This window comes from Nannobrachium achirus (genome assembly GCF_963921795.1).
Source record: "Nannobrachium achirus genome assembly, chromosome: 8".
Taxonomy (NCBI): Eukaryota; Metazoa; Chordata; class Actinopteri; order Myctophiformes; family Myctophidae; genus Nannobrachium; species Nannobrachium achirus.
The window spans coordinates 3,289,129-3,313,196 of NC_137817.1; the positions used below are offsets into that span (position 1 = coordinate 3,289,129).

Consider the following 24,068-nt stretch of genomic DNA (forward strand, 5'->3'; position numbering starts at 1 on the left):
AGGTGAGTGTTGGAACCAGAGAGGCAGCACAACACGCAGAGCTACGCTGCAGCTGGAAGGTGAGTGTTGGAACCAGAGAGGCAGCACAACACGCAGAGCTACGCTGCAGCTGGAAGGTGAGTGTTGGAACCAGAGAGGCAGCACAACACGCAGAGCTACACTGCAGCTGGAAGGTGAGTGTTGGAACCAGAGAGGCAGCACAACACGCAGAGCTACGCTGCAGCTGGAAGGTTAGTGTTGGAACCAGAGAGGCAGCACAACACGCAGAGCTACGCTGCAGCTGGAAGGTTAGTGTTGGAACCAGAGAGGCAGCACAACACGCAGAGCTACGCTGCAGCTGGAAGGTTAGTGTTGGAACCAGAGAGGCAGCACAACACGCAGAGCTACGCTGCAGCTGGAAGGTTAGTGTTGGAACCAGAGAGGCAGCACAACACGCAGAGCTACACTGCAGCTGGAAGGTTAGTGTTGGAACCAGAGAGGCAGCACAACACGCAGAGCTACGCTGCAGCTGGAAGGTTAGTGTTGGAACCAGAGAGGCAGCACAACACGCAGAGCTACGCTGCAGCTGGAAGGTTAGTGTTGGAACCAGAGAGGCAGCACAACACGCAGAGCTACGCTGCAGCTGGAAGGTGAGTGTTGGAACCAGAGAGGCAGCACAACACGCAGAGCTACGCTGCAGCTGGAAGGTGAGTGTTGGAACCAGAGAGGCAGCACAACACGCAGAGCTACGCTGCAGCTGGAAGGTGAGTGTTGGAACCAGAGAGGCAGCACAACACGCAGAGCTACACTGCAGCTGGAAGGTGAGTGTTGGAACCAGAGAGGCAGCACAACACGCAGAGCTACGCTGCAGCTGGAAGGTGAGCGGGGAGGGGACCAGCCTCAACCAGGCCTAGAATTTCGACATTTTAGGGGCGTGGCCACTTGGCCTTTGGTGTTGTCCATTCTTTTTATTAGGCCACAAAGGCCAAATGCCAGGGCAGGAAGGCCATCAAATAAAACATGTTTTAGACAATTGAAAGAATGTGTTGAATGTAAGGTTTAGGGTTGATAACCTAATCTGCAGTGAAATAGATAAATGATGGTATTAACAATCTGATTCATGCTCAGCCCTGCACCAATCAAAGTCACTGGATTGGTTTAAAGATGGGGACTCGGGGGAGTTAAGATTTCAGATTCTCATTTCAGAACAAAAGACTCTGGTGTCTACATGACAAGAAAGAGACACCGGTGACGACTGTCTACATATTGACCAGACAGAGACAAAGGAAAAAGTGGTACCGTTAGCGGGGGCAGACCTTCCATTCAGAAACACCCCCACTTAGAAACATCCCCATTCAGAAACACCCCCACTGAGGTTAGGGTTAGGGTTTAGGTTAGGGTTAGGTGACACCTCCATTTAGAATAATAGAAGTCAATCTAGTGTAACCACAGTCAGCTGGGGCATGAAGGCCACTGTGGCCTCAGGTCATGCCATTGGTTTGAGGGGCATTAAGGCCACTGTGGCCTCAGGTCATGCCATTGGTTTGAGGGGCATTAAGGCCACTATGGCCTCAGGTCAGGCCATTGGTTTGAGGGGCATTAAGGCCACTGTGGCCTCAGGTCATGCCATTGGTTTGAGGGGCATTAAGGCCACTATGGCCTCAGGTCAGGCCATTGGTTTGAGGGGCATTAAGGCCACTGTGGCCTCAGGTCATGCCATTGGTTTGAGGGGCATTAAGGCCACTGTGGCCTCAAGTCATGCCATTGGTTTGAGGGGCATTAAGGCCACTGTGGCCTCAGGTCATGCCATTGGTTTGAGGGGCATTAAGGCCACTGTGGCCTCAGGTCATGCCATTGGTTTGAGGTGGCCTCAGGTCATGCCATTGGTTTGAGGGGCATAAAGGCCACTGTGGCCTCAGGTCATGCCATTGGTTTGAGGTGGCCTCAGGTCATGCCATTGGTTTGAGGGGCATTAAGGCCACTGTGGCCTCAGGTCATGCCATTGGTTTGAGGTGGCCTCAGGTCATGCCATTGGTTTGAGGGGCATTAAGGCCACTGTGGCCTCAGGTCATGCCATTGGTTTGAGGTGCACAAGGCCAAACTGAGGGGCAACGACGGCCATGGCCTTCATGGCCTCCCTGAAATTCCTGCCCTGGATGAGACCATATGAAAATATCACGATTATTGTGACCATTGATTTACAATATTATCGCGATAATCAAAATATCCCCAACATCCATTATCGTAGGGCGGAACATTATTTTCTACTTCTTTCTTTTCTACTTCTCTACCACATTTTGTGTGCAATGGGTGCAGAGTCTATCTTCCCTTGGGAGCGGGGTCTGTCTGTGGCGGTCTTTCTCTATTGCAAGGCTGTGTTCGCTGAGTCTGTACCTAGTCAAGGTTTTCCTGAGTTTTGGGTCATTTACTGTGCTCAGATATTCTGCTAATGTAAATTCTCTTTTTAGTGCCAGGTAGCATTCCATTTTGCTTTGGTTTTGGGTTGTCTCTTTCCAGTATGTTAGGTAGCTTTCTTTTTGTTTTCTTATAATCTGGTTTGGTCCAAAGTGTTTTCCATTTGGTATTTGTGCTGTTTGTGCACAGAGTCCCTGGGCCAGCTGGCTGAGGGGGCAACCCTGTAGGTTTTCACTATGGTTGAGGGCTATGCTATGGAGCGGTTCTGGATTGCTTTATTTTAGGTGATTATAGAATTTAAGCTCTCTTTTTTAATTTTATAATGAGTGGGTATTGTCCTAATTCTGCCCTGCAAGCATTGATTGTTGTTTTCTGTTGGGTGCGGAGTATAGATTTGCAGAGTTCTGCATGCAGAGTCTCAGTTTGGTGTTTGTCCCATTTTTCAAATTCTTGGTTGGCAAGGGGACCCCAGATCTCGCAGCCATAGAGGGAGATGGGTTCTATAACAGAGTCTAGTAGTTTTTAACCAGATTTTTATTGGGATATCTAGCTTAACGTTCCTTTTGATGGCATAGAAAGCCCTTCTCGCCTTTTCTCTCAGGTCGTTTGCAGCTTTGTGGAAGTTTCCTTTGCTACTGATGTTTAGGCCAAGGTATGTATAGTTTTTTGTGTGTTCTAGAGCTGTGGTATTTAGGAGGAATTGATGGTTTAGGTGGTGTTGTCTTTTTTGGAATACCATGATTTTTGTCTTGGCTAGATTTACTGTCAGGGCCCACATGTGTGAGAATTTGTGCAGGAGGAGGAGTTGCTGCTGTAATCCTTCTTTGGTGGGAGACAGTAGCACTCTCTCAGCTGTCCTACTGTCTGTCTCTCCTACACTGTCTCTCTCTCAACTGTCCTACTGTCTGTCTCTCCTACACTGTCTCTCTCTCAACTGTCCTACTGTCTGTCTCTCCTACACTGTCTCTCTCTCAACTGTCCTACTGTCTGTCTCTCCTACACTGTCTCTCTCTCAGCTGTCCTACTGTCTGTCTCTCCTACACTGTCTCTCTCTCAGCTGTCCTACTGTCTGTCTCTCCTACACTGTCTCTCTCAGCTGTCCTACTGTCTGTCTCTCCTACACTGTCTCTCAGCTGTCCTACTGTCTGTCTCTCCTACACTGTCTCTCTCTCAACTGTCCTACTGTCTGTCTCTCCTACACTGTCTCCCTCTCAGCTGTCCTACTGTCTGTCTCTCCTACACTGTCTCCCTCTCAGCTGTCCTACTGTCTGTCTCTCCTACACTGTCTCTCTCTCAGCTGTCCTACTGTCTGTCTCTCCTACACTGTCTCCCTCTCAACTGTCCTACTGTCTGTCTCTCCTACACTGTCTCTCTCTCAGCTGTCCTACTGTCTACAGTCGGTCTACACTGTCCTCTCTCAACTGTCCTACTGTCTGTCTCTCCTACACTGTCTCCCTCTCAGCTGTCCTACTGTCTGTCTCTCCTACACTGTCTCTCTCAGCTGTCTCTGTCTGTCTTCTCTCCTACCTGTCTCTCTCAGCTGTCCTACTGTCTGTCTCTCTACACTGTCTCTCTCAGCTGTCCTACTGTCGTCTCTCCTACACTGTATCCCTCTCAACTGTCCTACTGTCTGTCTGTCTGTCTGTCTGTCTCTCCTACACTGTCTCTCTCTCAGCTGTCCTACTGTCTGTCTCTCCTACACTGTCTCCCTCTCAGCTGTCCTACTGTCTGTCTCTCCTACACTGTCTCCCTCTCAGCTGTCCTACTGTCTGTCTCTCCTACACTGTCTCTCTTTCTCAGCTGTCCTACTGTCTGTCTCTCCTACACTGTCTCCCTCTCAGCTGTCCTACTGTCTGTCTCTCCTACACTGTCTCTCTCAGCTGTCCTACTGTCTGTCTCTCCTACATTGTCTCCCTCTCAGCTGTCCTACTGTCTGTCTCTTCTACACTGTCTCTCTCTCAGCTGTCCTACTGTCTGTCTCTTCTACACTGTCTCCCTCTCAGCTGTCCTACTGTCTGTCTCTCCTACACTGTCTCCCTCTCAGCTGTCCTACTGTCTGTCTCTCCTACACTGTCTCTTTCAGCTGTCCTACTGTCTGTCTCTCCTACACTGTCTCTCTCTCAGCTGTCCTACTGTCTGTCTCTCCTACACTGTCTCCCTCTCAGCTGTCCTACTCTCTGTCTCTCCTACACTGTCTCTCTCTCAACTGTCCTACTGTCTGTCTCTCCTACACTGTCTCTCTCTCAGCTGTCCTACTGTCTGTCTCTCCTACACTGTCTCCCTCTCAGCTGTCCTACTGTCTGTCTCTCCTACACTGTCTCTCTCAGCTGTCCTACTGTCTGTCTCTATACACTGTCTCTCTCTCAACTGTCCTACTGTCTGTCTCTATACACTGTCTCTCTCTCAGCTGTCCTACTGTCTGTCTCTCCTACACTGTCTCCCTCTCAGCTGTCCTACTGTCTGTCTCTCCTACACTGTCTGTCTCTCAGCTGTCCTACTGTCTCTCCTACACTGTCTCTCTCTCAGCTGTCCTACTGTCTGTCTCTCCTACACTGTCTCTCTTTCTCAACTGTCCTACTGTCTGTCTCCTACACTGTCTCCCTCTCAGCTGTCCTACTGTAGATAGATAGATAGATAGGTAGGTAGGTAGGTAGACAGACAGACAGACAGACAGACAGACAGACAGACAGACAGACAGACACAGACACAGACACAGACACAGACACAGACACACACACACACACACACACACACACACACACACACACACCTACCTTTATTATCCCAAGGGGGAAATTCAGTTGTCCAGTTGTAGCACAGCATACAGTTATTTACAAAGTTACAGAGAAGTAAGAAAAAAGATAGATAAGAGGAAAAAAAAACAAGAGCAGTACAGTACCAATAAAGAGAAGGTGCATCAATAGAGGGGGCGAATAATATATAAGTATATATACATAAAGTGTCTTACAAAAGAGACCGTAGCAGTCAATGCTAGTTAGTGCAACAAGTATCTCACTGTCATTGTTAAACAAAGCAAAATACTCGAAAACTACCAACACAACCTAATAGTGCAATGTCAAAAATCGGTGTGAAAAAAAAAGGCTCAGAGAAGAAGAAACTAGGAAGCGTGTCACCGCAAGACGCACATGAGCACTCTCCCTGGAAGGTCCTTAAGAGGTCAAAGTCAATACAGCAATAGTTCCATCAGTCTAAGTTAGGAAGGAAGTCCTTCCTACACTGTCTCTCTCTCAGCTGTCCTACTGTCTGTCCCAGTAAAGAAAGACAGTCACTTAACTGTTCATTTAAGAGATTTATGTTCATCTTCAAGGTAGAAAGTCTTTACTTACTTACTAAATTGTAGTTCTCAATAATTCATGTCCTTTCCAATGTTAATGATTCACCAGTCCCACTGTAAATGTTTTTTTTTGTTTTTTTTTATTTGCCCCTTTTAACTCTCCATTCCTTGACACTAATCTGTTTTTGTAATATATGCATTCATTGATTGTTTTGGTGCGTGCGTGCGTGCGTGCGTGCGTGCGTGCGTGCGTGTGTGTGTGTGTGCTTGCGTGCGCACACGTGGTCTTTATTTAATCTTCATGTCTTTGTCTGTTTTGCATTAAGTGCTTTTAAGAAATGAAAATTCTAATTATCTCTCTCACTCTCTCCCTGTCTGTCTCTCTCTCTCTGTATTTGTTTCTGCCTCTCTCTCTCTCTCTCTCTCTCTCTCTCTCTCTCTCTCTCTCTCTCTCTCTGTGTGTTTGTTTCTGCCTCTCTCTCTCTCTCTCTCTCTCTCTCTCTCTCTGTATTTGTTTCTGCCTCTCTCTCTCTCTCTCTCTCTCTCTCTCTCTCTCTCTCTCTCTCTCTCTGTGTCTCTCTCTCTCTCTCTCTCTCTCTCTCTCTCTCTCTCTCCCTCCTATAGTCTCTCTACCATCGGTGGAGCTGGCGTGTGGGCTGGGTGTGACGGTAGCGTTGATGTTGGTCCTGTTCGTGGTGTACCATGTGTTCTGGTTGGAGCTGCTGCTGTTGTACAGGAGCTGGTTCGGTACCGACGAACGCTACACAGGTAAACACAACGCTACACAGTTAAACACAACGCTACAACGCTACACAGGTAAACACAACGCTACACAGTTAAACACAACGCTACAACGCTACACAGGTAAACACAACGCTACACAGTTAAACACAACTCTACACAGGTAAACACAACGCTACACAGGTAAACACAACTCTACACAGGTAAACACAACGCTACACAGGTAAACACAACGCTACACAGGTAAACACAACGCTACACAGGTAAACACAACGCTACACAGTTAAACACAACGCTACACAGGTAAACACAACGCTACACAGTTAAACACAACGCTACACAGGTAAACACAACGCTACACAGGTAAACACAACCCAGGGGTGTTTCACCAAATTCTGGGCCCAGGGTACAAGGACCCACTCTCACATGTTGTGCTTTAACTACTGAAAAATAGCAAATATACAAGCTCACAGTAGATCTGCAATCTTGTAGATCTGCAGTAGATCTTTTTTTATTTTTAATCGTGAACATTTGTGCAAGTCTTTGAATATTTCAAATCCTTCTAAGGTTTTTTGAAAAACCTTTCTATGTCAGTCGAGCTCAAACTTTTTCATGTGAAGGACCCCCAAAATGATATATATTTGGCCACAGACCCCCATGTCAAAATATTTAGTCCCAGGGACTCCCCAGAAGCACATTTTTTGTTACAAATGTTCGCTTAAAAAAAATACATAGTCAAAGATTTGCACATATTTTCACGACTTTTCAAAAATAGCAGATCTACAAGCTCGCAGCGCGGCACTCGGTGCCGCGCTGTGAGCTTGTATATCTGCTATTTTTCAATAGCTAAAGTATAAAATAATCAAGGCCCCTCCACCTTGGGCCCTGGTACTGTAACTCAGTCCCACTCCCCCCCCCCCCCCCCCCCTTGTAACGCCCCTGAATAAAAGTCTGTTCGCCCTCCTGGCCGTTCACCCCAAAAAAAGGCGGATATTTTTCGCCCGACCTTTCGCCAGGTGCTCGCACGACTTTCGCCAGACTTTTTATTTATTTATATCAACCTTTGAACAAACCAAACTCTGGTCTAGTTAGTTCTCATTATCTTTAGCACCACATGCCTTTCTTGCAGAAAAAAACTTTTCTTTCATTCACTGTCCTTCAAGCCTATGCTGGATGTAAATGCATCAAGCAATGCATTTTTAGCAATATTCCGCTGTCACTTTATAACCAAAAACAATGTGTTGTAATTGTATGCAGCAAGCACATATAAGCTGACAAATATTCCATATCCCATAATAATCCATGGCTACTAATGGACCTAACCTTGTGCCTCTTCGAGGGGTTTGCTAAAGTAAAGCAACAATAAAGCCCTTTGCACACAGGACAGTTGCGTTTTCTTTTTTTTCTTTTTTTTTTTTCTTTTGCTGCATGAATAAAACGCATTGGATTTGGTGTGCAATGCTGTGCGGAATCAGCGCTGCGGATCCCAAAAGGAGTCATAAAAGGAGTGATGAGTTTTTTACCGCATGCGACAAGACGCACAAATCGAACTGGGTTCGATCGAGAAAAAAACGCACGGCCGCAGCCACTAGTCGCACGGCTAATTCGGATCCGGTGTGCATGAGGTCGTAGAGAATCATTGTTTTCTTTAAAAAAAATGAAATTGTCTGTTTTATCCGTGCGGATAAACGTGCATGTGTGCAAAGGGCTTAACTCAGGATATCAAATATTTGAGTGCCGTTCTACAAGCTTCACAGCCTGTCTCATTAATGTAATACATTAGAGCATCATTATATAGTAAGGGAAAGTTAGCCTATTGCTACATCAATCTGGGAACTAAATCTAAATCACTAGCTTTCTTCTTAATGTGTTCATAAAGGTGTCTACTATCACCTCTGAACTTTGTCAAACCCAACTCCCTTGACATACTTCGGGGGAGCCAATCAAAGTTGGGGGTATCGTGTTACCCGAGTGCATCTCTCCACTCCGACATGTCTTCTTTCCGACATGTCTCCATTCCGACACTAACCCTATCTCTAACCCTAAACCTTAGGCCTATGGGAGTGTCGCCACTCCGACAATAAGAAGTCAATTTCGGAGTGGCGACATGTCGGAATGGAGAGAGCCTCCCGTGTTACCCAGGGCCTGGGTTTAAAGGGGGAAAAATTGGCCTAATTGGCTAAGGCTTAGCCAATCATGTCATTCGAGTTCACCTGTGTCCTGTTAGTCCCTATGTTTTAAACCCTGTTCAAGTTCAAGTTCAAGTTTTATTAGAAAACATCATAACAGTATGAATTTTGATGTTTCTTACAGTTCAGAAAAATAAAACAAGAGGACCGCTCTATTAAAAAATAAAAACAGATCATCAAATATGAAAATACAACAATAAAAACATTTATATTACTTCTGGTAAAGCTTGTATGCTCTTGGGAGGAATGACATCTGGTGCCTTTGTGTGTGACTCACAGGTTGTGTGAGTGTCCTCCCGTTCCTCAGGTTGTAGCGGCTTGGGTTTGCAGACAGGCTCTGTATCATCGGACTGGTCCCTTCTCTCAGTAGTCGATTGAATTCTCTAAGAGTGGCCTCCTCTCTCCTCGCCTCCAGAGTAGGGAAGGAATTAGTTGGTATCCCAATAATGCGGCAACACCTTCTCTGCAGACACTCCAGTTCCTGGGTCAGGTGTTTTGGAAGGCCGGCCCAGACAGGTGATGCATATTCCAGCACTGGTCTGATGAAGGTCACGTATACCTGGGTCAACACATCTGGGGGGAGCTGTGCTCGTCTGGCCACGCTCAGATAGTGAACCCTTGGCTGAGCCTTCTTTAGCATAAACTGAACTTGTGCATCCCATTTCAGGTCAGAGGAGAGCTGTATTCCAAGGAGCTTGAATGTATCAACCCTCTCTACTGCCTGTGTTTGAGTGTTCCTTGTCAGATTGTATCATGTTATCATGTGTGTCATGATGTGCGCTTACCCACCTGATCTTAAATAGTTTTCATGAATTCAAACCCTACTCCAACCTTTTTTTATTGCCAATATTATATGTCTCATGGACAGACAAAAGTAGCTGTGGCCTATTTTATGGCCAAGGAGTCATTTTAACTGAAAACTAATGGTTGGAATGGATTCAGCAGCCCCAAAATACCCAAATTACCCACCTCATACGTTCATATTGGCCATTTTTAATTTTTCCCCCTTTAATCCCAGGCCCTCGGGATACCCAATAACTTTGATTGGCTCCCACAAAGTATGTCAAGGGAGTTGGGTTTGACAAAGTTCAGAGGTGATAGTAGACACCTTTATGAACACATTTGTGAAGAAAGCTAGTGATTTAGATTTAGTTCCCAGATGTATGTAACAATAGGCTAACTTATACTAATACAGAAGGGTGATAAATGAAAGGAAAAACCTGGATATCTGAGTGGAGAAACACCGTCTCGCTTTAGTCAGATCATCAGAGCGCTCCCCCGCCCAAATCTCGATATTTCGTTGTTTCAAGGTCCCAGTACTATGGTTAGGGTTAGGATTAGGGATAGGGGTAGAGGTAGGGTTACCATTCACCAGGTTGGCATTGACCAGCGTCATCAGGTTAGCGTTCACCAGCGTCAGCAGGTTAGCGTTCACCAGCGTCAGCAGGTTAGCGTTCACCAGCGTCGGCAGGTTAGCGTTCACCAGCGTCGGCAGGTTAGCCTCGGACTGCTGGGACCTCGAAACATCGGGACATGGAAATATCGCTACGCGCCCAGCTCTTTCTACTGTCTACATCTGGGGGAATCTAAATTCAATGTATGGGCTTGAACAGCGCGGGGAACGACCGCTAACACCATCTCACCGCTGTGAAAACCAAAGCCATGCAGAGTGCGGTTTCGCCAACACCAACTTTGGGCGCCGGGGACTCCTTGTTAGCTCTGCTGGCGCGCGCAGGTGGTGCCATGAGAAGAACCGCCCTCCAGTCTTTGCATTGGTTCTGCTTTTGTCATTTTTTCCCCATATTACTAGTAAGACACCTGAGCGTGACATGCGACCTCAGGGTGACATGCGACCTCGCCCTAAACGGCGAGGTCGCGCCAATTCTTGACCATCTGGCCAACCACAGCGTTTCTCTGACGATTCTAGTTGTTGTCATTCTGGGGGGAGTTTGTTCATGCTTTTGTGAGGGTATCAAACCTAGGAGACACGGGGAGAACACACCCTAGTTGGGGTTGGCGATAGGGCCTTTCTGTGTGGAGTTTGCCTAAACATGGAGATGTGGTACAGAATGACTCCTATATGGGCATAAAAAGTATGTGACATCACTTCCTGTACAGACAGTCAGACAGACAGCCATTGACTCCGGCCTAACAATGGCTACTGTCTATGACAGTAGTCCCATATGACATGATGGACTGGACTATCTCCATATATAGTGTTCTCCACATCTCTATGTTTAGGCCAAACAGGTTTGCTCCATTTCTCCATGTATAGGTCCAAATGCCCAACGCTGAGCTTGACAACGAAACATTCTTACAGCCGCCCCATATTTACTATAGAAAATATGTTAAATTCTAAGAACGTTTCGAGTACCGGTTTGATACAAGAGCAAATAAGCACTACACTTCTGGAATCCTGTGTGTCGACTTAAAGTCAGATCCAGTCCTAATAACTTTATCTGGTCTAACTTTATCTGGTCTTTTCTGAGACTGCCGACTGCACATTGTACCTCATCCACCCTTTCTTCTCTCTCCTTTTGGTAGCTTTATCCTCCTCCTCCTTTTTTTCTTTTTTATTCTTCCCTTTTTTTTGTCTTTCTTAGTCTTGTGTATCCTTCTCTTTTTTTTTTGTCTTTCTTAGTCTTGTGTAGCCGCCCCGTACAGGAAGTGATGTCACAAATCGCTGACATCACACTGACATCACTTCCTGTACAGAAAGATTACAGAAGGTCACTCAAGCGACAAGGTTTTTCAGGGTAAATGCAACCTTCGGTCGCAATTATTTTTTTCCATAAACCACCCGGTTTCAGCCTGTTCATTGAATTTAAAGTAGATGTCAGCAGACATATTGATCGTCTGGCTACAGCAGACTAGCATGAGAAGGAGAATGTCAAGGCGGGACGTGATCAGACTCATCAACTAGTGCAGGGGTCTTCAACGTTTTCAGGCCAAGGACCCCTTAGTTGAGAGAGAGATGAAGCAGGGACCCCCACAACCTGTTCATAGATTCCATATTTCATTGTTTGACAGCACAATCATCAATGTGTTTTGGATTCATGTCAATTTGTGTTTTCAGATATTTAACCACTTGAACCTTCAATACTTAATAAACTTGACCTTTCACTCTGTAATGTACTTAGTCTGCTCTTTTCCCCCTCTACACCAAACCTCTTTGCCGAAAATAGCCGATCTACAAGCGTTGTGAGCTTGTAGATCTGCTATTTTTGGCTAAAGTTCTCAGAATATGGACACTAGGGTTCAAGTGGTTAATATAAAAAAGGAGAAAAAAGTTACATAACGATTTGGAGGACCCCCTGTAGTAACTCTGAGGACCCCTTAGGGGTCCCGGACCCCCTGTTGAAGACCCTTGAACTAGATAGAGACAGGTGTTATATTAGATACATAAAACCTTCATTACAAAGACAAAACACGCAGATTTGAGTTCGGTGGAGCACAAATCATAGGCATTTGTCTACAGTGATGTGGGGAGAATTAGTGATAATGGTCATATGAGTCATCCTTCATCACGTTTTGGTTTGATTGATTGATTGAAGACTTTATTGTCAGTTTGCATAGGAAAAGGTACAGTTTCATGACGGTACAGTTCCCTGGTACAAGGTCTACTAAAAGGAGATCCTAGAAAAAGCTTATTTCCATAGGAAACCATTGAAGTATCTCATATAACATTGAATGACAGACGGATAGAACACAGTACTATGCAGTAGATATAGTCAGGAAAAAAAGAAAACTTTCAAAAAAATTAAATAAAAACATACAGTAGGTAAACACAAAGAGGGGTCAGGGGAGGGTAGGGCTGGGCTATGTTTGTTTTTTACCAGTTGCGAACGGCTGCTGCCTGTAAGTGGCTTTTCAGGGCGATTTTAAAGGATGCTAGTGATCCACACTTAGAGGATGACATTTGACAGGAATTCCCGTGGGTCCCGTGGGATTCCCGCAGGACAGGAGTCAAATTTGTATTAATGCCAGGATCGGGACGGGATAGGAATGAAAATCAACAGGAGTGGGCAGGAGCGGGAATCATCCCAGACCAGTTTATCAAATCGCAGAAATAAATTGCACATGAAAGTGAGGTCTTTGAACTGCTAACATTATAAAATTATACGTTATATAATAATAAACATGATATCAAATATAATATGGATCAAAATAGAAAAACATCATGCGCGATTTATTTAATAAAAAAAAAATTCGGGAGCGGGATGTGAAAGGGAGTAATTTTGACCAGGAGCGGGAAGGGACCAGGAGTCATTGTACAGGAGTGGGACAGGACGGGATCTATTTTTTTACTCTGGCCCAGGATTGGGATGGGACAGGATTTTTTCTGCGGGAGTGGGACGGGACAGGAGTGGAAATCCACTCCCGTGTCATCCTCTAATCCACACTCCTTGGTCAAGTAGGTTGAGTGCACGTGTAGCGTGCATGGACCCAGAGAACGGTCTGAGCATGAATGTTGACGCCTACAGCGACAGGGTTCTGTTATGCTGTGGGTGGCTTTTTCCTGGAATGGATGGGGTCACTCTGTGCCCTTGGAGTAGAGGGGAGGGTCCCTGCAAATCAATGCAACGTTACTCTGACTGATCACTGGATCCCGATCATCGACTCGGCCTCTTGTGTTTAGAACGATTGAAAAGGCCATTATCCAACACTGAGGAGGCGTGGGTCTAACATTTAGCCAATCAGCGCCCGCTGGCCGTTGTCAGGCTGTGCGCGCTGGAGAGAAATAATAATAATAACGCAGTTGAGGGAATTGAAAGATAGCAGATGTACAAGCTCACAGCGCGGCACCGACATTTTTTGAAAAGTCGTGAAAACAGAAAGAGGGAAAAAAAGGACCCCTGTGTAAGACCCTTGGGCTATGGGATCTAAATTCCAGGCACTCGTGTTGCGTCATGTACTCGAAATGTGCCTCCTATGGGAATATGGTAAACATGTTTATTTGATTGACGATTGGCTCAAACTACAACCATTTACCTTGAGGGCAGAGGATGTTAATCTCTGGTGATTGGTTTAGGGGCAGTCTGATGCACTCTGCCTTGGAAACCTCTTAACTCATTGATTGCCCTTTTCAAGATGGCCGCCAAGTAGGATGCCACGTTCCTAAATTTCTAGTGCACGGATCAATTTTTAGTGCACGGATCGTGCACGCCCATGCCTAGATTATGCACCATATGTGTAGTACTTCTTTCAGCTGTACAGCTTTCAAACAAAAAAATCCGCTTGGAAATCCGTTCAGGCATTCATGAGATAGAAGCCTTCAAAGTCAGACAAAACAAACATTTTGCCATTTTGAAAGATGTGTTTGTTATGGGGCTAAACATGCAATTTCGCGATTGCGATCATGCCTAATACATTTTAGGCATTTTTTTGGAATTTTTTTTATAAGAAAAAAAAAAAAAAGAAAAAAAAAATGGCTGCCAACTTGAGAAACTCGGGCTGTGGCAGCCTGGGACTACTGTAATAACTCGGGAAACTCGGGCCTTGGCAATCACTGAGTTAAGAGTGGAGACCCAAGCTTCTAGCTGGATTCTAATAATCAGGCTAAGTGATCACCTTCATCCCAGGATGAAACACTTATGTCCGCGACCGCAGTTTTCCCTGTGAACCTGAGCGCAACGGTGGGGGCCGATGGGCAAGGAGGGTTGTGAGCTCATGAGAAACAACTAAAATAAGACCTTAAAACCTGGCGAAAACAGTTGCATGCATTTAGCGCAAGATTAGATGAGGATAAATGAAATCATTAAATGGAAAACTTCTGAAAAAGCTTCTAATCCTACACTAGGCTAGCCTACTGTAAAACTAGTAGAACAGCGATATTGCCACACCTGACTAATTGTGGTTGTAAACAATAACACAGTCAATATAAATCCTAGTAGTGGGAAGAAGAGATTATCATCATGGCCCCAAATAACTTTTAAATATCTTGCAATTGGCGATGAGTCTCTTACGAAATCTGCAAAAGTGCCTCTCAATACATAAAGCTATATAACCTCTTAGCCCTGAATACTGTACATATGCCCGTCATGTATTCAGGGCTATAGAACCTCTCCATCATGGGCAATAGTCAGTGGTGTGTGTTCCCCACACTCCCGCGCCCCCACCGTTGCGCTTTGGTTCACCGGGAAAACTGTGGTCGCCTTCTGTCCTGATGGGAGGGGTCCCTTCTGTCCTGATGGGAGGGGTCCCTTCCTGGATGACACAGGGCACAAGGAGGGGTCCCCATTAAAGTCCATGGGAAAATTGAATTCACTAATAAATTCATATACATTTAAACTATTCAAGATATCTCTTAGCAAAATGGAAGCACACCATTCCTGATGAAGCCGGTTGTATTCGACATATGGCTTGGGAGGAGTAGTGTGCCAAACTGGGGCTTCCCATTAAAGTCAATGGGAAACTGTAATTCATGTATGAAAATGTATGGAAATGAAGCAAAACTTCACAGTCCCCGGGTCTCAGCCCAGCTGAACACCTATGGGAGCTCTTCACCAACAACGTCTAAACCCCAAATGACTTGACTTGTACTGTTCTAGAATCAGGCTGTGACCCCCAAAATAATCATATTTTAACTGGGGACCCCCCCCCCCCCCCTCTCTCTTGGATTTACCAGACTGTAAACCACAAACTAGTCATTTTTAATCTGTTAAATTGTTAATGCACTCCCCCCTCATTGTGTTTGATTGTCGGTTTTAATGTTATCTGCTCCCTTTGTCTGCTGAATATTGTTTGTACGGACTTATACTGTTGTTCCACAAACTGTTGGAGATATACTGTTTTTCCACTATCTATACATAAGTATTATGTACAACGCCTTGTGTTGCAAGGCGTTGTGAGCATGTAGATTGGCTATTTTCACAATTTCTGCCTCAATTTGGTCATTGTTTAATTTGTCATTTTAGGAGTATTAAAAAGTCCTTAAATTGTGACTTTAGAAATGTGAAGATACCCTCTATACACTTAAACCTTATGTTGGTTTGTTTACTGTTGAGTGAGAAAACAATGTTGCACTTTAAGTTAATCATCTGGGGACCCCGCAAAATAATTTGGGGACCCCCCTGGGGTTCCCGACCTACAGGTTGAGAACCAGTGACCTAGACAGTTTTCATTTCATTTCACCCATCTGTAAATATATAGTCACTCATATTCATGGTTGATATTAGACTGTATATTCATTCATATACTGTACCTATTGTTGTTAGACTGTACAGTTATTCATTCAGAGACAGATTGCAGATATTTGATGCCATTGTTTTAACTGATCTTGTTCATCTTGGTTTGTTTTTTGAGCGGTTGCTCCTAGAAGGAGCTAAGCTCCAACATCTGGCTTTGTGGTCACATCTGGCCTACACCTTTGTGGTCACATCTGGCCTACACCTTTGTGGTCACATCTGGCCTACACCTTTGTGGTCACATCTGGCCTACGCCTTTGTGGTCACATCTGGCCTACGCCTTTGTGGTCACATCTGGCCTACGCCTTTGTGGTCACATCTGGCCTACGCCTTTGTGGTCACATCTGGCCTACGCCTTTGTGGTCACATCTGGCCTACGCCTTTGTGGTCACATCTGGCCTACGCCTTTGTGGTCACATCTGGCCTACGCCTTTGTGGTCACATCTGGCCTACGCCTTTGTGGTCACATCTGGCCTACGCCTTTGTGGTCACATCTGGCCTACGCCTTTGTGGTCACATCTGGCCTACGCCTTTGTGGTCACATCTGGCCTACGCCTTTGTGGTCACATCTGGCCTACGCCTTTGTGGTCACATCTGGCCTACGCCTTTGTGGTCACATCTGGCCTACGCCTTTGTGGTCACATCTGGCCTACGCCTTTGTGGTCACATCTGGCCTACGCCTTTGTGGTCACATCTGGCCTACACCTTTGTGGTCATATCTGGCCTACACCTTTGTGGTCACATCTGGCCTACACCTTTGTGGTCACATCTGGCCTACACCTTTGTGGTCACATCTGGCCTACGCCTTTGTGGTCACATCTGGCCTACGCCTTTGTGGTCACATCTGGCCTACGCCTTTGTGGTCACATCTGGCCTACGCCTTTGTGGTCACATCTGGCCTACGCCTTTGTGGTCACATCTGGCCTACGCCTTTGTGGTCACATCTGGCCTACGCCTTTGTGGTCACATCTGGCCTACGCCTTTGTGGTCACATCTGGCCTACGCCTTTGTGGTCACATCTGGCCTACGCCTTTGTGGTCACATCTGGCCTACACCTTTGTGGTCACATCTGGCCTACACCTTTGTGGTCACATCTGGCCTACACCTTTGTGGTCACATCTGGCCTACACCTTTGTGGTCACATCTGGCCTACACCTTTGTGGTCACATCTGGCCTACACCTTTGTGGTCACATCTGGCCTACACCTTTGTGGTCACATCTGGCCTACACCTTTGCACAAAGCGCCCAACGTGTGTTGTACGTCCAGGGTCACATTGGCCAAGCTGCTTGTCCCACTTCTGTCCGGACTGTCATTGGTCATTTGGTGTCTCTTTGACCCACATTGGCCAAGCTTCACGGGACACTTAATGAAATTGACTCATAAATAGCACCGCTCACTTCACACTGGGTGTGATTTTTACACTCTTAACTTGTACCTGTCCTGCGTTCCATTCTTACTGCTGTTGCTGCTATAAGGTCATTTGGTTAACTCTCAGTTACAAGTAGATGAATGAACACTAAGGACTCTACATGTGTACAACCATTGTTTTATTCAGCCCTTCTGCAGATTCAACATGTTTTCTGTTGTCTAAACACTGTGATCTCATTACCTTGTACAGTATATACAGTAGCAGCTGTTATTTACTCAGATCAAATAATGTTTCTAAGCCGTGATGAACAGCAGGCTGTAAAGTAAATTATTTCATGTGATAAGCCTTCATAAAGGAGCAGCTGTTGATGTTTTACAGCTTCCTGGTTACAGTAGAGCCATGACAGACATATTCAAACAGAGTCAGTCAACAGCATGTATGACAGTGTATGTTTGTATATCTACTAGGGCATTCACCAATAGTGATTTTTAGTATTCGAATTATTCGACCTCAAAGTATTCGAATAGTCGAATATTCGACAGGACTGGCCAAACTGTCAAATATTAAGTAAGCAAGAGGCGAACATTGTGAAAATAGCAGATCTACATGCTCACAACACCTTGCAACGCGAGTCGTTGTGAGCATGTTTTTTTTTTTTTCATCACAATATTTATCTGCGGAACCGAGTCACATTAAATGTAATACCTACAATTCCAAGTGCTTGTCAGGGTGGGGGTCCCTTGCCTGACTGCGAGCGCCAGACATCTCACACTACGTTTCACTTCGGGATGAGAGTCTGAAATTGAGGGCAGACATTCTATTTCGGCGGGGGGGGCTAAAGCCTATTGACGTCACACACACACACATACACACACACACACACACGCGACGGCGACGTGGCGTGACATTGCAAAAATACGTTATTTCTCATAACATATTATATGTCTGCATGTTTACGTTAGTGCAAAATGGTATTAAAACGTGAAGAAATGGCACTATTTCATAGTTTATTAAAATAATACGAGTCGAGTCTGACTCCGCCATGACAGTTTTCACGGACCAATCAGAGTCCACTAGACTCTCACGTGGGCAGAGGACACCAATCAGAGTCCACGAGCGAGTCTCACGTGAGCTCAAGAGCTCTGTTTGGAGGGGGCTGGGACCGGAGCAGCCACACCACGTGCCCCAAGCATACAACCCTGATTGGCCCATTCAATGCGCCCGCTCTTTGGGCGCTTTCGAAATAGATTAAAATGTGTGCAGCTTCAGTCCACACTACACACCACCCACCAGCAGGGGTTGGTGATGTGCGGACTGAAGTGTCAGGCTAGGGGGTCCCCAGTTCAAATATGTTTATTTTGGGGGTCACGTCCTGAAAAGGTTTGAGAACCCCTGGTATAGAGCATTAACAACCTTCCTATCTAGCCAAGCTTTATAAACTATTATGTTTTTTTTAAAGAGAAAACAATACAAAAATAAAAATGAAAAAAAATAAGCGAATATTCGACTTCGGTGAACAACGTCGAATAGTGACTTTGATATTTGAATATTTGAATAGTTGGTGAATGCCCTACTATCTACTGTGCTGCACTATATTGCTAACTGTATTGTATTACGCGTTGTAGATAGATAGATAGATAGATAGATAGATACCTTTATTATCCCAAGGGGGAAATTCAGTTGTGAGCTTGTGTGTATATCTTGTAGCTATATCTTATATTAGCCAAAAGTACTGTTGTTTCCTGTTGAGCTTGGCACATTTCCTGGGGACAAGCTGCCCAGATCACACATGTCACACAACGTGTCTTCTTATTTGTTCACTCTCAAAAAGCGCCTGCAATGTAGTGCATTTGAAACTACATTGCAGTGCACATCATGGGGTGATCACTGCTTGCCTCCTGTGAATTGTTTTATTTTTATTTTTGTTTTGTTTTTTATTTTGTTGCTGAGTGAGGTCAGCAGACAAAGTGACATGAGTGAGATGAAAAAAAAACCTGGGTGAAATGTGCCGGTTTCTACAGGAAACATCGGTATATAGGGCTGAGGTAGTTAATGTATGTGTTGTAGTAGTAATCAAAATCTACAAAGTAACTAAAGTCTGTGCGCGTGTGTGTGTGTGTGTGTGTGTGTGTGTGTGTGTGTGTGTGTGTGTGCGTCTGCGCGTGCGTGCGTGCGTGTGTGTGTGTGTGCGTCTGCGCGTGCGTGTGCGTGCGTGCGTGCGTGCGTTTGCTTGGTCCTGCAGACAACAAGGAGTACGACGTGTACATCTCGTACGCCAGGAACAGCGAGGAGGAGCACTTTGTTCTGAACACCCTGAGGAAGGTTCTGGAGCAGGAGCTGGGATACACCGTGTGTATCTTTGATAGAGACAGCCTGCCAGGAGGAAGTACGTATATGGGTATAGGATACACCGTGTGTATCTTTGATAGAGACAGCCTGCCTGGAGGAAGTACGTATATGGGTATAGGATACACCGTGTGTATCTTTGATAGAGACAGCCTGCCAGGAGGAAGTACGTATATGGGTATAGGATACACCGTGTGTATCTTTGATAGAGACAGCCTGCCAGGAGGAAGTACGTATATGGGTATAGGATACACCGTGTGTATCTTTGATAGAGACAGTCTGCTAGGAGGAAGTACGTATATGGGTATAGGATACACCGTGTGTATCTTTGATAGAGGAAGTACGTATATGGGTATAGGATACACCGTGTGTATCTTTGATAGAGGAAGTACGTATATGGGTATAGGATACACCGTGTGTATCTTTGATAGAGGAAGTACGTATATGGGTATAGGATACACCGTGTGTATCTTTGATAGAGGAAGTACGTATATGGGTATAGGATACACCGTGTGTATCTTTACTTTACTTTATTTGTTTATTTAGACAGGACAGTACCAGTTCATGGACACAGAGATAATGACATATTGCATAATACAACATACAAGGATCTTAGTGTAAACCAGCCGGAGTTGGCTTAAAGCTAAATTTCATCCGTTGTCCTCAGGACATAAAACAAGAAACAAAACAAGACTAACAAAAACAAGAACAGAACAGTACAGGGCGAACAACAACACAACAAAAACAAGGTGCTTGGCGCAACCGCTTGCCTGGTGCGACACGGTGCCTTGTGCCAGAAGTAAGTTAAAAACCACACAGGAGAGACTAACCTGGCAGAGTAATTCGTACAGGCATCAAATATTTTCTTATAAGTGGTTACATGTTTGTGAGCGTTTTAGCCATTGCTTCAACTGCCCTTTAAAAGCACCGAATGTGTGTATCTTTGATAGAGACAGCCTGCTAGGAGGAAGTACACGGATGGATGGATGGATCAATCAATCAATGGCTGTAGGGCTGTCACAATTAGGCTTATCAGCATCCCCCGGGTGCTGAAGTCACATTTTTAAGGGGAAAATCCTACTAAAGCCCATAGAGTTAACACAGAAATCGCAAATTTAATGCAATTTCCGAATAGTAAAGTATAAAATACGGCTAGCATGATCAAGAACACAAGATAGTAAAAGGCACAAAGCAGTATAATTTACTTTACCGTTCGAAATAATGATTCGTTGGCTTTAAGTCCAGCTATTTCTGTTATAGTTTCCCCTTCTAAATTGATGTCAGCACCCGGGGGATGCTGAAAAATTTGCTGAGTGGGCGGGCCGTGAATAAGGCTTATTATGACATTTTACATGACGATTAATTGTCACTCAAATAATTAACGATTTAATTGTGTTTTCGTCCGTGACAATTACATTTCTGTTTAGCCTGCCTGGAGGAAGTTAAGAGTTCTCAACATGCCTGAAAATTAAGGACCGTCCCTAACTGGGCCCTAACTGGGCCCTAACTGGGCCGGCCTGAGGCCCTACCCGGCCCGACTAGTTAGGATACATTTTAGGCCCTATACCCGGCCCGAAAACATCGGGTCGGGTATGGTCGGGTTTATCACAGAGTAATAGTAATACAATAATAGAAAGATATATTTTATTTTTTCATTGAGCCCGAGGCCCTACCCGGCCCGACTAATTAGCATACATTTTAGGCCCTACCCTACCCTAAATGTCGGGTCGGGTTCGGGCAGAATTTGAGAACTCTAGAGGAAGTATGTATCTGATTGAATGAATGAATTAATGAATGAATGAATGAATGTTGAGTAAAGGGCTTTGCACACAGGGCCGTTGCGTTTTTTCCGTTTGCTGCATGAGTAAAACGCGTTGCATTTGGTGTGCAAGGCTGTGTGGAATCCACACTGTGGATCCAAAAAGGACTCATAAAAGGAGTTGATGAGTTTTCCCCGCATGCGACAAGACGCACAAATCGAACTGGGTTCGATCGGGAAAAAAACGCACTGCCGCAGCCACCTGCCGCATGGCAAATTCGGAGCCGGTGTGCATGAGGTCATAGAGAAACATTGTTTTCTTTAAAAAAATGAAATCGTCCGTTTTTTTCCGTGCAAGAAAAACGCAAAGTACAAAGGCCTTTAGTGAGTGGTTGAATAGATGAATGATGTCTGCTGTCTGTGTTTCTGTCCAGACAGATCTAGACAGCCATCTAGGGTTAGGGTCCATATGTCATGCCTGTCTTATCCATCCATCCATCCATTAACTCAGTGGTCCTCAACCTTTTCAGGCCACGACCCCCCAAATAATATTTTTTGAACTGGGAACCCCCCCACCCTGACAAGCTATTGGAGTTGTAAGACTTGAGGCATTACAGTACATTTAGTTTAACACGGTTCTGTTGTGAAAATAGCCGATCTACATGCTCACTGCGTTGTGAGGCAATTTTCACAATTCCTGCCTCTAATATTTGACAATATGGCCAACGTTTAATTTTTTATTATAGGTAGGTATTAAAAGGGTCTTAAAAGTCCTTAAATTGTCACTTTATAAATGTGCAGATACCCTCTATATACTTACACTGTATGTTGGTTTGTTTACTGTTGGGTGAGAAAACAATGTTTCACATTAAAGGACAACTCTGCCCTAAATCACTTCTAGTTTCTCATTTTCCTACTTATATTGATCCAAAAAGACTGTCCATGGGGTCTATTAGGCAGAAATGCCCCTGTTGTCCAGTTTGCCCTGCAGAACCCAGCAGCTCTCATAGCATAGAGTGGAGCCTATAAGGTCTATCGCTTTTGCACTATTTGTTGTGGTCGAAAGTGTTTTTATTTTTCATGAATGTAGTACTAGTTGTCATTACAAACACATCCATGTCATCGTTGTCCCACACAAGCCATCACACTCTATGCTATGAGAGCTGCTGGGTTCTGCTGGGGAAACTGGACAACTGGGGCATTGCTGCCTAATAGACCCCATGGACAGTCTTTATGGATCAATATAAGTAGGAAAAGGAGCCTAGAAGTGTTTTAGGGAGGAGTTGTCCTTTAAGCTAATGACCTGGGGACCCCCCCCCCAAAATAGTTTTGGGTCCCGACCCACCGGTTGAGAACCACTGCATTAACTCACCCCTCTCTCATCTCCTCCATCCCTCCATCCTTCCATCCCTCCATCCCCCCATCCCTCCATCCTTCCATCCATCCATCCCTCCATCCGTCCAGCCATCACAGACGACACCCTGACCTTCGTGGCTCGCAGCCGGCGCCTCCTGGTGGTCCTGGGCGGCGGCTACGGGGAGCGGGGCTCCCAGGGCCTGCTGGAGCTGCGGGCGGGCCTGGAGGGCATGGCCCTGGGGGGCCACCAGCGCGTCATCCTGGTGCAGTACGGCGCGTCGCCACCGCGCCACCACCGCGGCGGCGTCAGCGAGCTGCGCCGGGCCCGGCTGGCGCTGGCGCTGGTCCGCTGGAGGGGGGAGCGGGAGGATGGGGAGCTCAACTCCAGGTTCTGGAAGAGGCTCCGGGTGGAGCTGCCCGTCAGGAGAGAGGCGGGGGGAGGAGGGGGAGGAGGGGGGAAGGAGAAGGCCACCTATAGGACCTATCAGAGTCAGAGCAGCAACAGCTCCCAGACTGCTCTGCTCTCACCCTGCTAATAGTGCAAGAAATGATATAGCCGGGGACCCAGTCACCAAAATGGGAGGGTACCTGTGATTTTCTGCCGTACTTTTTATTTCTGTTTTATCTATTAGTTTGGTCATTAAGGTCCACAGAATGAGAGGCCTGCTCTGCTGGAAACATTGCGAAAAAAAGTTATGGCCATTTGTATATTCACTGTCCCATTGACTCCACTACAAATATATATATATAAAAAAAAAAAAAGTCTGCTTTAATTAGCATGTGAGGGGTCAAACTAGGGGTTCTTCGTGATTCTGAATCCATTGCAAGCATTTGTTTTGTATGAAAAACATTCCTTGGGCTAGATATCGGCCCCCCAAAACAGTCATAAGTGATGAGTCATCACTTTTTTCCACTTTTCACAGTTTTGGGCTGCCGAAAATTAACCCAAGCAATGTTTTTTATGCAAAACAAATGCTTGCAATGGATTCAGAATCATGAAGAACCCCTAGTTTGACCCCCCACATGCTAATTAAAGCAGATGTTTTTCCTTTTTTTAATATTTCTAGTGGAGTCAATGGGACAGTGAATATACACATGGCCATAACTTTTTTTCGCGATGTTTCCGGCAGAGCAGGCCTCTCATTCTGTGGACCTTAATGACCAAACTAATAGATAAAACAGAAATAAAAAGTACGGCAGAAAATCACATGTCCTACCCTATTCCTTGAGCTTTTGGGCTTGTGGGTCCCCGGCTACTAGAAATATTTAAAAAAAGAAAAAATGTCTGCTTTAATTAGCATGTGAGGGGTCAAACTAGGGCTTCTTCACGATTCTGAATCCATTGCAAGCATTTGTTTTGCATGAAAAACATTCCTTGGGTTAGATTTCGGCCCCCCAAAACTGTGAAAAGTGATGAGTCATCCCTTTTTT

At 45.4% G+C, this 24,068-nt stretch overlaps 1 protein-coding gene across 1 annotated transcript in view; it reads left to right on the forward strand.

Moving 5' to 3' along the window:
- Window positions 1–23,173, forward strand: part of il1rap (interleukin 1 receptor accessory protein) — a gene marked incomplete at its 3' end in the record, with an annotated part of 101,705 nt that extends 78,532 nt beyond the window's left edge. The window contains exons 12-14 of the mRNA XM_080731138.1: window positions 6,314–6,457; window positions 19,419–19,562; window positions 22,746–23,173. Of these exons, the coding sequence (XP_080587264.1) occupies window positions 6,314–6,457; window positions 19,419–19,562; window positions 22,746–23,173 (716 nt within the window). The remainder of the gene's footprint in view (window positions 1–6,313; window positions 6,458–19,418; window positions 19,563–22,745) is intronic.
- Window positions 23,174–24,068: the final 895 nt, after the last annotated feature.